Source organism: Crocodylus siamensis, chromosome 6 (genome assembly GCF_052110815.1).
Source record: "Crocodylus siamensis isolate JL-2025a chromosome 6, ASM5211081v1, whole genome shotgun sequence".
Classification (NCBI taxonomy): domain Eukaryota; kingdom Metazoa; phylum Chordata; order Crocodylia; family Crocodylidae; genus Crocodylus; species Crocodylus siamensis.
In genome coordinates, this window is record NC_143400.1 from 76,165,260 (window position 1) to 76,178,705 (window position 13,446).

General features: G+C 44.1%; 1 protein-coding gene across 2 annotated transcripts in view; it reads left to right on the forward strand.

Annotated features, from left to right (window-relative positions):
- Positions 1-5,330: 5,330 nt before the first annotated feature.
- MFSD1 (major facilitator superfamily domain containing 1) overlaps positions 5,331-13,446 on the forward strand; it is a 31,164-nt gene continuing 23,048 nt past the window's right edge. For both annotated transcript variants that reach the window (XM_090052931.1, XM_090052932.1), the window contains exons 1-5: positions 5,331-5,557; positions 7,286-7,338; positions 11,225-11,337; positions 11,860-11,902; positions 13,134-13,201. In XM_090052931.1, coding sequence (XP_089909057.1) covers positions 5,401-5,557; positions 7,286-7,338; positions 11,225-11,337; positions 11,860-11,902; positions 13,134-13,201 — 434 coding nt within the window. In that variant the 5' untranslated portion in view covers positions 5,331-5,400. The remainder of the gene's footprint in view (positions 5,558-7,285; positions 7,339-11,224; positions 11,338-11,859; positions 11,903-13,133; positions 13,202-13,446) is intronic.

Below are 13,446 nucleotides of genomic sequence, written 5' to 3' on the forward strand. Positions count from 1 at the left end.
TCATCTCCTACGACCAGGTATCTTGCCACCTGCACAAGGCAGAGGAGGTTGACATTATATACCTAGTCTTCCAAAAGGCCTTTGATCTAGTGTCTCATGATATCCTCAAGGAAATTTGGAAGATTGTGGGATTAACTGCTCAATGGTTAAGTGGGTAGGTAACTGGCTGCGAGGAAGGACCCAGAGAGTTCTTATGCATGGATCTGTCATCCAGGTGAGAAGTGGCCAGTGGTGTCCATCAGGGGTGTGTGCTTGGTCTAGTGCTTTTCAACATCTTTAGCAATAGTTTGGGTGTGGGGGTGAAGAGCTTACTGAACAAATTTGCGGATGACACCAAGTTATGGCGGGGCTGTGGTTACGCCTGAAGACCTGAAGGCTGCAGATTCAAGGGGGACCTGGACAGGCTGGAGAGTTGGGTGAATCGGAACCAGATGAAGTTCAACACTGAGAAGTGTAAAGTGCTCCATCTGGGGGCAAACAATCCCCAACATACCTACAGGCTAGGTGGTGCCAATTAGCACCACAACCAAAAGGGACCTACAGGTAATATCGACCATTGTATGAACATGGGCCGTCATGTTATGCTTTAGCCAGCAGGGCAAACAATACTCTGACGTGCATCAACTGATATAAAAACAAGGAGGCGATTCTTCCACTGTACTCACCACTAGTGAGACCACAGCTGGAGTACTGTGTCCAGTTCTGAGCACTGCACTTCAACAAGGACATGGAAAAACTTGAGAGAGTCCAGAGAAGAGCCACCTGTATGATCAGAGACTTGCAAGGCAGACCTTACAAGGAACGGCTGAGGGACCTGGGCCTTTTCAGCCTAAAAAAGAGAAGGTTTAACTCAACAAATGGATTATGAGCCACTTGTGTCACTGTGAGGAGGTAAACCTCTCAATGAACTCCAACTGAGAATCCAGAAATTTTGCCTCAGAATGCTGAAATTTTCCTGTATTTATTATTTCCTTATTTTCCTATAATACGATACACATTCCTAGAAAAGAGTTTCAGACAGATGATACTCTTTCTAGAGCACCATTACAGACACCACTGTCCCTGGAAAAACTGCCAAGAGCGAGATGTGGTTGTTTACATGGACCTTTTTGCAGAGGGGCTACCCATATCTATTCATTACAGACAAGGATCTAGAATCAAGAAACTGATCCTTTCTGCTTCATTACAGACCAGGATCAAGGATCAAGAAACTGATCCTTTCTGGCAAAAGATTAAGAAATACTGCTTAGAAAGATGGCCTCAAATAAGATTCAAAGACTGTGAGCTGGTGAGGTACCAACAAGAGAAACTAAATCTCCATGTTGTCAGAGATTTTGTCATGTTCCACAACAGAGTACTGATACCTTCTGCTCTACACTAGGAGATCCTAAAGAAGATTCATGAAGCTCATCATGGTAGTACAAAAGTTGTCAAGCCAGGGCTTGTCAGACAGTTTGGTGGCCCTCCATCAGTGATGACATACAGAACTGGGTGACTAGTTGTAAGGTTTGTGTTCAACACCAACCAGTCTTATGACTTAATTACCAGATTATCCAAGTCAGGTGCTGGGAGCCAATTTACTAATCCAGAAGGATTGTGTTTGCTTTGTTATCAACTATTACTGCTGTTTCTTGGAGACGGCAAAATTACAGAATACCACAACAGAGAGCTGTAATGGTGCTGAAGAATATATAGGTGTGCCAGGGCATGTGTTAAGCTTTAGGAACAGATAATGGCTCACAATTTTCTGGAGCTGCACTTAAGCAGTTTGGATGCCAGTCTGACTTTCAGCATATCACCAACAGTCCACATTTCTCACATAATAACGGGGAAGCAGAACATGCAGTGCAGACTGAAAAATTTGCTTCAGAAAAAACGAGGTCTCTATAAGGCTCTCCTGATACATGGTTCAACACCATTACAGCATGGATGGAGTCCAGCTGAGTTGCTAATGAGGTGCTGACTCCTTACAACTCTGCCAACTGTGATAGATAACTTGGTTTCAAAACCTGTTGATGCACAGGAATTTTGTGAGAAAAATAAACTGATAAAGGACTATCAGAGATGGAACTATAAGACCAGGCCTCAGGAAATGTACCTGCTCCTTCCTCACAGCAGGAAGTTTGGATTCCAGATGCAGGAGTACAAGACACTCTCCAGGCTAGGGCAGATACCCCTTGTTCATGTTGGGTGTAGATACCTAGAAGTCTTCTCTGTAGGAACCCTGAGCATCTCAGTTGTATTCCACCTGTTTACTACACTAGGTCAGGATATGCATCAATGCCACCAAGTAGACTAGAATGTGAATATATCTGCTTTAAATGAAAAGGCTTATTGATGCTTCTGTTCTGATTACCCTGTTTGTAGGGAAGTGAGTAGTAAAGACTCACAAGCAAGAGATGTGCTTGTAACTTCTCTTTTCAAGATGATTTTGAAGTTCTTTGGAAATCCTTCAGATTTCTGCTGACCCATGCACCTCTGTTTCTTGGAAAAATGCCAGGGGAACCAGACTGGGAAGAGCTACAGCCTAAACCAGCTCTCCTGCTTGCTTTATGCTGATCAGAGAACCCTAATGCGGGAGGAACATGCATGTGAGACAGCTCTGTGCACCGGACAGTTTCACCTGGCAGCACCACCCCATTGAGGAGCACTGAGGTAAGCTGAGAACAACAGTGGTTCTCACAGGGATGTCACCACCTTCAGAAAGGTTGTGGAGGGGTGTTCTGATTCTGAAAAAGTTGAGAACCACTGCTTTACAGTTAAAAAAATGTAGTAATTTCTTTCCGGCTCTTAACCTTCTTTACATGCATAACCTTATGCAGCCCTAGAGTGACATCATCTGGTACAATAATGTAGTGTCAGCAGGCCCCTTGAAGACTCAAATGAAGGTAGAGATTGTGCATGTGTTGAGTTCTCCTTTGAGGTATTTTTTTAAAGTACATTCTTGTCAGCTGCCAGTATTCCCTCCAAAATAGTATTATTATTGCCTGCTTTCTTTTACTCTTTAAGTCAATAAAAAGCATAACAGCTGTGTGTCCTGTTCATATCTTTGGAGGAAATGTTTCCAGGCAGTGGTGATGTGTAGGGGTGCACAGGGGTGCACATCCACCCCTTGAGAGCACTGGTATACCCCCTGACAGGCTGTGCTCCTCAATTAGGTGACAGGTAGGGGGGCAGGTGGCAGTGCTGGTGCCCCACTTGTGAGCGCTGGCTAGGGAGTGGGAGTGCAGGATGAAGCGCTGTGGCCACTTCCAGCAGTGCTGCAGCTGATTCCCAGTGGACATGACTGGCTGTGGGCAAACCCCACCCCCCCAGTCACTGGCTGGTTGGTGGGCGGGGGGGCGTGTCCCCCGACTAAGCTGGCACCAGTTGCCCATGTTTCCAGGTGAAGGCAAAGCAAGGACTGTCAGTGTAGCAGGTTCTTTACAGGACATTTGGTAATTTGAACATACAATAAATGCAATTATGATCTCTACAGGGAAACACAGTAAAGCAAAAGCTCAAATTCAGTGTTCATGCATTTGGGCTTAAGAAAGCAAAGGGTGATGGTATACAAGGTCTGTTCAAAAAGTATCGAGACTGAAGGTGTATTTGTGGTACAAAGTATTGGGTGGGGGGTATGGCTTTGCTGAACATGTCTGGGCATGATGGGACTCCTCTGGACAGGTTTGCAGCTTATGGCGTTTCCCCAGTTTTCTGTGGCCACCGGTTAAAGTAAGATTGTTTGTGTCTCATATCCTGTTTTGTTATGTCAGTGTCCAGAACAATGTGTACACATTAAATTTTGCATGAAAATCAGGAAAACAGCAAGTGAAACATTTGAATTACTTAAAATAGCATTGGGTGATTACACTATGAGCTGTGCAAGAATTTTTGAATGGTATCATTGGTTTAAAGAAAGACCATCATGAGTCAAAAGGGAGCGTTCTGGACACCCTTCGATGATGAAAATGTGGCACCGGTTTGCAGTTTGGTTTGAAATGACAGGCGATTGACTGTCTGAAAGATAGCAAAAGTTGGGATTTCTGTTGGTTCATGTCATTCAATTCTAACAGGCGATTTGGGAATGAAATGACCAGAAAAACAACCAGAAATGAGGGGCATCTGACTCTTGGATGCTTCACCATGATAACATGCCTGCCCACTCAGCACAGCTTGTGAAGCAATTTTTATCCAAATTTTATCCAAACACCACATCCCACAAGTGCCGCAGCCTCCTGATATAGCCACGTGACTTTTTTTCTTCCCTCAACTTCAGAAAACCTTGGAAAGAAGATTTTGTGATGTAGAAACCATAAAACAAAATGCAACTGAGCAGCTTTTAGCGATTCCACAAATTGCTTATCAGAAGTGCTTGCAACAATGGCAGAAATGTTGGGAGAAGTGCGTGGCTGCAGAAGGAGCATACTTTGAAGGAGATTAAGCTTAAACACTTGTAAATAAAATATTTTGTTTCTTACAGCATCAGTCTTGATACTTTTTGAACAGCCCTCGTATGTGAGGCCAGATCTTCTCTTCATAGGTGCATTAAAGGGCCATAAAACTGCCCTATTAATGGCTGGTCAGGACTGCTAACCCGTAACCTAACTCAATAAGCTTAACAGGTGGCCATGTCTAATGTTTCCACTTTTTTTTTTTAATTAAGGAAACAACTAAAGGAACATTTTACATTAAGCTTGAAATACCCACTGCTGATTTCTCTGGGCTGCATTTCGGTGCTGGGGATTTGGTGTGTTACAGCTCAGCGATTCCGGGACTAATGTTTACTCGGTGGGGTGACGTGACACAGGCTGCAGATTCGGTGTGTGTCTCAAACCCTCCATGTCAGAGGAGCTCAGCTCCCCCCTTCCTTTTTTCTGCAAGTTTTTACCCGTGGTGGCTGACAATGCAAGTTAGAAATGAGGAGCCTGAAAGGCGAAGGGACTACAAAGCCAAGCCCAAATCGCTGTTTCATAATCTGCTCATTTTTAAGCCTGTGACCTGGATGTCTCCAGTGTGAGGTGGGAGTGCGGAGCAATGGCTGAGCCGACACTAAGCCCCAGCTTCCCCGGCCTGCAGTCCCTGCCCTTCCCGCGGCCAGCCCTGCTGCAGGCGGCGCGGCACGCGGGGAGCAGGGGCAGCCGCTGGCCCGCACTCCGCCGAGGCGGCTGTCGCGCGGGGCCGGGCACGGCGAGGACTGAGGCCCCCCACCCCCCGCGCGGAAGAGCTTCACCCGCACTAGCGAAGCGCCTAGGCAACGCCAGAGCCTAAGCCGCGATGCATGGTGGGTAAGACCGGCCTCCTTAGAACGGCCCGCCCCTTCTCACGTGAGCGTTGGAGGAGGGGTCACGTGACTGGCTCTCACGTGGCCGCGTCCGCTTGAGCTGCTGGGCTTGGCGGGGCGCCTGGGCCGGGGTTGCCATGGGGGAGTTGGGCGGGGTGGAGGAGCGGGCGCTGCTGGACGGCGGCTCGGCGGGCGACGGTGGCCCCGCGGGTCGGGCCCTGCCGGCGCTATGCGACCCCCGGCGGCTGGCGCACCGCCTCCTGGTGCTGGCCCTCATGTGCTTCCTGGGCTTCGGTGAGTGAGTGCCTTTGTACATTGTTGAGTTGCTCGTAAAGGTGCTCATCTCCCCTGCCGCTTTTCGGGGCCGAGCTGCTTCCCGTAGCCGCACAGTCAGGGTCGTTCCCGGGCGCATTTCTGTGGGCATCCCTGGGGAGAGGATGTCGGTGGAGCTGGCGGAGGGCCGGGGATGGCAGTCTGTTTCCCTTCTTTCCATTGAAGTGCCCTGAAGTTGTCAACACAGAGACTCACTTCCTGCCTGGTGCTGAAATGAAGTTATTGGTACATCTCAGTCTGGCTTCATTTGTCCTGTGCTCGTGCAGCGCTGCAGCGTTTGGGCTGTTAATGCAGCACAAGGATGCTTGGATCCAAAAACATCTTTGAGTCTTTGCCCCCCCCCCCCCCCCCCCGGAAAAAAAAAAAGAAAAAAAATGGCCTTTTTTTTAGCCTTTCTTGTCACTTAAAATAAAACTGGTCAGCAATACATCTTGGGAGAATACATTGCTTATTAAATCAGGACTTGTGGTAGAGGTGATACCTTTTATTAAACCAACTAGATTTTTGCAGAAAAATGTTATTTAATTTAAAAAGAAAATTCTTTAACTTTATTTTTGCAAAAAAAAAAAAATATTTTTTTCTCCTCAAAAATTTAGTTGGTCTGATAAAAGATATCACTTCTACAACAAATCCTGATTTCTTTTGTCTCTAGACCAATATGGCTACACCCTGGATACCTTGCTTATTAAACGAACTTTCATTTAATGGGTAGACAGCTGATTGATAAATTGTTTTATTTGGCAGAAGTTCCTTTTATAAAAAAAAAATGGCTTCCCTTTTGAGCATTAGGCATCTCTTGTAATAATATTTTTTGGGTGCAGTCAGCACAAAGCGACAATAGCAGAAGTTCTGCAGAAGCAATTTAGATTTAAGAGAAGTGTTTCTTGCTGCTTTCATGGTGTTAAACTATTTTTTTTCTTTTAACAACTTTTAGAGAGCTGTGTCGTACATTAACGTGAATGGGACCTTGTCTCTATTGATATGATTTGTTAATATTAAATTTTGCAAATGCTTTACATATCAGTGGAACTTAATGACTAAGATACTTTTAAACAAATAAAGATAACTGTTTGCTTGGAATTGTATCTGAAATCTGGTAGGAAACTTACCAGGAAGACTAATACTTTAGAAGGAAAAAAAGTTAAGACTATCCACTTAAATGATGATATAATTAGCTTTATTTTGGGGGGCTTTTTTTTTTTTTTTTGGTGAGGTCCTCTGTCTCAAGCCTTTCCTATGCTCTCCATAAAGTTCAAAGAGATGCAGTCAGTAGACAGTTGTGGAAGCAAATAAACTTTCACTTTCCTTAGTCTGCTGGTAGAATGTTATCCAGGGATGTCAAAACGTATGTCCTGCAGGGCAGATCCAGCCTACAGAAGCCCCATAATGCAGCCTCTCTTGTTATGCCAGACCATCTCTGTGTGCAGCGGTTGGGACATCTGTTGCCATCTCAGACCAGCTTAGGCAGCTGTTTCCTGTGCTGGATCAGGCACACAGTTGCAGTTGGAGGAGGGGAAGGGCTTGGTCTGTGGGCTTAATATGGTTTGTGGACTGGCTCCATGCCAGTCATCTTGCCAGTGGGGCCAAATCATCTTGATACCCCTATTCTGAGATGGGTAAAATACCATTTTGCTTTGGTATTTCTAGGTAGTTTTAGCTGATTTTGTTTCCATTCGTTCCCTTTTATAGGCAGCTATTTTTGCTATGACAATCCAGCAGCTCTCCAGACTCAAGTTCAAGGGGTAAGTGATTGTTTTTTGGGGGAAGAGAGAGTATTATTTCCAATATTATGCTGTTTTATCTGTGCATTGAGAGAAATGAGGAGAACTTTAACCAGATGTTTGTATGGTTCTGGTTTATAGAAACTAATACCATGAACTGTAATTTAGGTTCCCACTTGTAATTTTTTGTTTTCTAACTGAAATGTGGCCCTTGCCTGCTGTCTTTTTGAAAGACAGTCAGCATAAAATTGGACTTCAGTTTGAAAATCACATGCTAATAAAGAATCAATATTGCTACAACTATGGCCTTCATTCTACAAAATCTATTATGTGTGATCTCATTCCATTTCTGTATAAATGCTCAAAGACCAGCCCCAATTGAACCACTTGATAGACTGTTATAAAGTCCTGTTTCTTTCTAGCTTAAGGGGTGGGCAGAATGGCAGCAGTCCAGCTCCAGTTTCCAGCAGCCCCTTCCCACATGGCTGGGGCCGGTCTCCATGGATACCCCAACTGCTGTGAAAGCTTAAGGCTGGGGTTGACATGGAGACCGGCCTCAGCCATGCTGGAATGGCGTACAGCAGCGCAGGGCAGGAGGCTGCTCCAGAGCCTCTGGGATCTTGCAATGGGGGCAGCTTACTTTGGAGCCACAGCAGAGCTGTGATCTGTAGCCTGCATGCTCCTGGCAGGGGCACGCAGGCAGGGAATCGTAACTCTGCCCTTGCTCCAGACCAGTCTGCTACTGCTGCGAGGAGTTGGGGCAGAGATGTGATCTCCTGCCTGCGTGTCCCTGCCCAGGCTGTGGAGCAAGCTTCCCCCCATCGCAAGATCCCAGTGGCTCTGGAGCAGCTCCCTGTTGTGCCCTGTTGGTGCAGCTGAGGATGGTCTCCATGGCAACACCAGCCTTGAGCTTTCATAGCAAAGGTGTGGCTGGGGTTGCCATGGAGACCACCCCGCGCATGATCTGGGCAGCTGGGAAATGGAGTCTGCTGCTGACTGGATCTGGCCTGCAGGTCAGACTTTGCCCATCTCCATTTTATACAGCCTGTTTGCATGCAAGTAGTGGTGAGAGGTATCGTTGACAACACATAGGGGTAAGTGGGTGATGTTGGGGAGAGGAAAGAGATCCATGTTTTAAATGGGGAACACTTTTATTCTTAGCTGTAACTGGGGGAAGGACTTGGCAAAAAGTGTAGTGATTCTGCATTAAACTAGACTCCAAGTTGATGTGTTCTTTTTAAATATTAGTGGCTTGAACTATTAATAAGGATTAGGAGTGCACCAGTAAAGATTCCTATGCCAGTACCAATATGCAATTATTAACCAGCCATATTGGCTGTTACCCATCCAATAACTGATTTACAGGAACACAGTTGGTCAGCGTGGAGAGCAACACCCTGCAGGTTATTCTGTGGAAGGGGAGGGAAAGGCCATGGGGGCAGCAGTTTGAGGCCACATGGTGAGGTAGGGAATGGGGCAGAGGCTGGAGCTGTGGGTGCTGGCCAGCGAGAGCAGTGAATAGGACCCCGGGTGGGGAGTGGGACAGAGCTGCGTGTGGCTTGTCCAGGGAATCAGCATCCCAGCGTGTAAAAAAGGTGGCAGGGGCATTTGGACTAAAGTTTATCAAATGAGCTTTAGTTCAAGCACTGTTGCCACCACTTTTAAGCACGGGGATGCTTTTAACTGGAGCAGAGCTGAGCAGGATGAGGGTGAATGCAGGTTGCTTGTTGTAGGCTTGGGGCTGTTTGCTGTACTGCCTCTTTCCCAGGAGCCCTGCGCTGGTCCTGTCTCCCCTGCAACAGGAGGCACAACTTGCTGCCCCCACTGCTGCTGGGCAGGCAGCAGGTGCACGGCCGGTGTGGGGCTCCAGGGGCAGAGATAGCAGAGCGAAGAGCCTCAAGCCCACAGTGGGAAGCCTGCGTTCTGCTCCATGCACACATCTGGGGGGCATGTGCACCCCCATGCCTCCCCGAGGGGTGCGCGCACTGACAGGAGCCTCCCTCCTGCTCCCAGCCCCAGATGTCCCATTCACTGTCCTGGCTGGGCAGCACCCCCAGCCCTTGCTCCACTCCCTCTTACCGTGGGAGCCTTGATCTGTGCCCCTTCCCCACCACAGCCTTACCTGCAGAGTGCTGCCTGGCTGCTTTCCTGGACACGTGCATGTGTTCAGTTGTGCACATGCATGCAGCATCTGGGGGCCCCAGCCAGAAGGCATATTATATTTATCAGTGAACATTATCTGCTACACTGGTCAAAAAAAGCCAATACCTGATGATGTTAATTTTCCTCTTATCGGTGCTGATCCAATATACAACCAATTATATCAGTGCGCCTCTAATAAGGAGAAAGTATTCATAGCATATATGTGTATAATATGCTTCCACTTTTAACTTTGAGAGTTTACTTTTTGGAAGTATATTAGCCTTAGGCTGTGATAGTAACACCAAAATATTCTGCTCAACATGGCAGAAATATAGTTATTCTGTGGAATAATATATTTTCAACTTTTGTTATGTGTTAATTTAAAAAAAACCTAAATTAGGGGATCACTGTGATTATAGATAGTTCTTGCAGACTGTTATGCCACCAGCTACTCCCTGTTAGCAATGAAAAACCATCAGATTGATCACAATGAAAAAAACCATTTCAACTACCTCTAGATTCAAACACAAACCTAGAAATTGTGCTAAAATGAGTATTCACTTATTTGCTCTCTAGGTAGTTTGCAAACTTTAGAGAAATGGGAGTAACCTGAAAATGCAATTCTCTTGCAGCAAGGAGGAGTTTGAGTACAATGCAAAAAATAAAACCCTTTTATGTAAATAAACATAAGCCTTACTTTGACCAAACAAAACTTGAACACAAGTAGGCTCATTCACCTAAGCAGAAATGTTCTTTGTATAAACTCTGTTCATTACAGTAGATCTCTCTGAAAACTAGAAGCTAGAGCAGTTATTTGTGTTTGAGCAGCTTTCTCAGAAATCAGTTTGCATGTAAAATCTTTGAGTTTTACATGTTGAAGCCTTCCCACTTTAGACTGTTTGTTTATCTGCTATAATTTTGTTTAAGAAAATTGAGGGATTAACACTTAGCAATGTTGTTATTGCAGAGAAGTATAGAAAGTAGCTTAGAGTTCAGTTGGATTTTAGCCTTCTGTGAGATCACCCCACTCTCTGGGATGCTTTTTTGCTTTCAGGAGAAAATCTAGTGCTGTAGGAGATGACACAGAAGATTGGCAATTGTCTCCCTTTAATGGAATAAACTCTGCAACAGTTCTGGAGTGTTGCTCATCAGAAATATGTAGAAATGCTGAGTAGCAGTTGTAATGCAGCCTTTGTCTTAATGAGGGAGTGGACCTCTTTTCAGGACTGCACTTGGAGACAAAAAAAGGAGGATGTATTTGTGGCTATAAAAACTAGCTCCCTGGGTCACAAATGGAATTTGAATCTGATGGGTTTCAAGATTATTTAACTCTCTCTGATTACCTTTGGGTTGCATTTAAAGTTTGTTTAGTTCAGTTTTTTTCAAATAAAGACAAGAGTTTAAGAAGTTGGGAGTGACACTTTTGAAAAAGTACAAGGGGCACTGAACTATCCAGTTCCCGGTGAAAGTCAAGAGCAGCCGAATGCCTCTTTTTAAGAAAACAACAACAACAAAAAACTCTCCCTTAACTCTGCACATATTTTTGTAGCAATGTTCATCATCTGCTGGTGGAAAAAATGAACCTTTACAGATGACTTCTATCAAACCTTGCTCTTGGCATCCCAGACATCTGATGAATTGTTTATGAACGTATGCGCCCTTAAAGGAAGATTTTATTTCTATATCTTTATGATAATTGACACTAGAGTCTATAAATGCAGTGCTAAATAATTTTTCTTTTAAACTTTTTTTTCCCCCTATGTAGGATATGAAGGTGAATACAGCTCAGTTCATGTCATTATATGCTTGGTATTCCTGGCCCAACGTTATTCTCTGTTTCTTTGGAGGCTTTCTGATAGACAGAGTATTTGGAATACGGTAAGCATAACCACAGTACCTTTTTACATTGGAAAGCATAACAGTAGGTGGTGTATTACCATCCAGAAGTTAGACGCGTATTCTTCCAAGATGTGAGGCCACTCTGCTGAAATCATAAACTTGCAAAAGTGCAATAGCTTATATTAGCTGTCACATTTGCATATGCAGACAATTTCAAACTTAGCAAGAGGAAGCCTTTGCATGACATCAGGCTAATATGTAGCTCTCTAGTATTTTCTCTTAAACAGAGCTGGAAGCCTACAGTTATGTTGGCCTTGGGGATCAGGGTATTCCCATTCTTCTAAAGAATCTCTGCTTGTCATGGGCAGTGTAAGCCTGCCATGAATAGTTAGAAAATATGTTTTAGTAATCTGATTTACAACACCAGGCCTTCAGTATCTTGTGGTTTGTTTTTTTTTAAAATTGTGCAGTAATATTTAACATAAGTGAAATATTTTAAATATAGTATAGTACATGTGGCTTTAAAGGCTTTAAATGGGTCAAACTATTTTTGTTTAACAGGTTGGGCACCATAATATTTGGCACCTTTGTTTGTGTTGGACAGGTAAGTACAAACAAGATGACATAAGAGGCAGTGTTGTTTGGAGTACCTGAACAAAACATATTAAGATGCACTGCATGTTGGGAGTGGGAGGGAAAGGGGTATAGAGAAACCTAGCAAAAATCCGATGAAGGGTGAAGTTGTTTTATGAAGCCCACAGGTACTTTCTCAGGCTTATTTACCTGTGTCATTCAAACTTCATTATTTCAGAAATTGGCTGTGTAGTTTGTGCTGCCCCTTACATTAGGTCTGGAGTTACGGGCCTTCTTGCCCTCCTGTATCCCCTGTATAAGGGGGATATTGTTGATACTGGTATTTCCTTGTATGTAAATACTTTTTTTTGAGGCGATTCCTATTCCAGACATAAGTTGTCTCGATTCTTAGCTTTCTATTTGAAGGCTATATATAGTCTATATCTGAGACATTCAATTATACCACTGTATATGTGCCTCTGGATAACTCCCATATGAGTATCAGTGTAGCTTTGATGTACTTTGTCAGTGACCTTGTTACAAAGAGAGTGAGTGGTGGTGGTAATAATAATAATATAAACAACAATAGTTCTGTGTTCATGTAGTCAAGTTTTAGAAAGACTTTTCATGAGGATTTTGTAGTGGTTTCAGAGCTTACTGACATCTTTCTTTTCATTGACACAGCTGTAACTAGATCAAGATAAGCAGTTATTTGGGCTGAAGGGCCACTTAAGTTTTGGTGAGCTATTGAGAGCTTGTGCACAGGTGGCTCTCAACAGATGAGGGGGTATGCAGCCTTTAACAGCTCACCAAAACTCATGAAGTGGCTCTCAAGGCCAAATAATTGCCCACGCCTAAACTAGATAATATTATCAATGTCCTGTATATGCAACATGTTTTTGAGGGGCTGATTATAATTATAATGGTCCATTCTGTGTTTTGTAGAATTCATTCAACCTTGAGATGCTTGCAACATGAAGCATGAATAACTTTTTGTAAGAAGTCTTTATGGGCACTTGTTTGTTGTGCATCTCTGTATTTAATGGAACCAGTATTGGTTAATAATGGAAGGTATTGACCAACAAGCACCTCTGTGTATTCTGAATGGCATTGCCCACAAATATGTAGTGCTAATGGGCACGAAAATATTGCAGAATTCCACATGCTTTTCTTTTTTTGCTGGTTCTCTTAGGGGGAAAATAGTGTAAAATATTGCTTGTTAGCTCGTTTATTATGTGACATTGTTACTTTTTATTTCACAGGTGATTTTTGCCTTGGGAGCTCTATTTAATGCTTTTTGGCTAATGGATGCTGGCAGATTTGTATTTGGGTAAGTCTTAATGAAGGTCAGTGCTGAATATGTACCCTGTGGTAGGGACCATCTTTCTGGGTGTCTTGAACAGTACCTAGTGCTTTCACAAAATAGATCTTTGAGAGAGAAAGGCACATAAAGATAAGTCCTGTAAAGGGTTGCAGTTGCCTTCCTGTATTTAAGAATTACAAAATTGGACTAACTTTCCAATGTTTCTGTATTGCATTGGTAATATCTTTACTGAATTCAAACAATAAGAAACC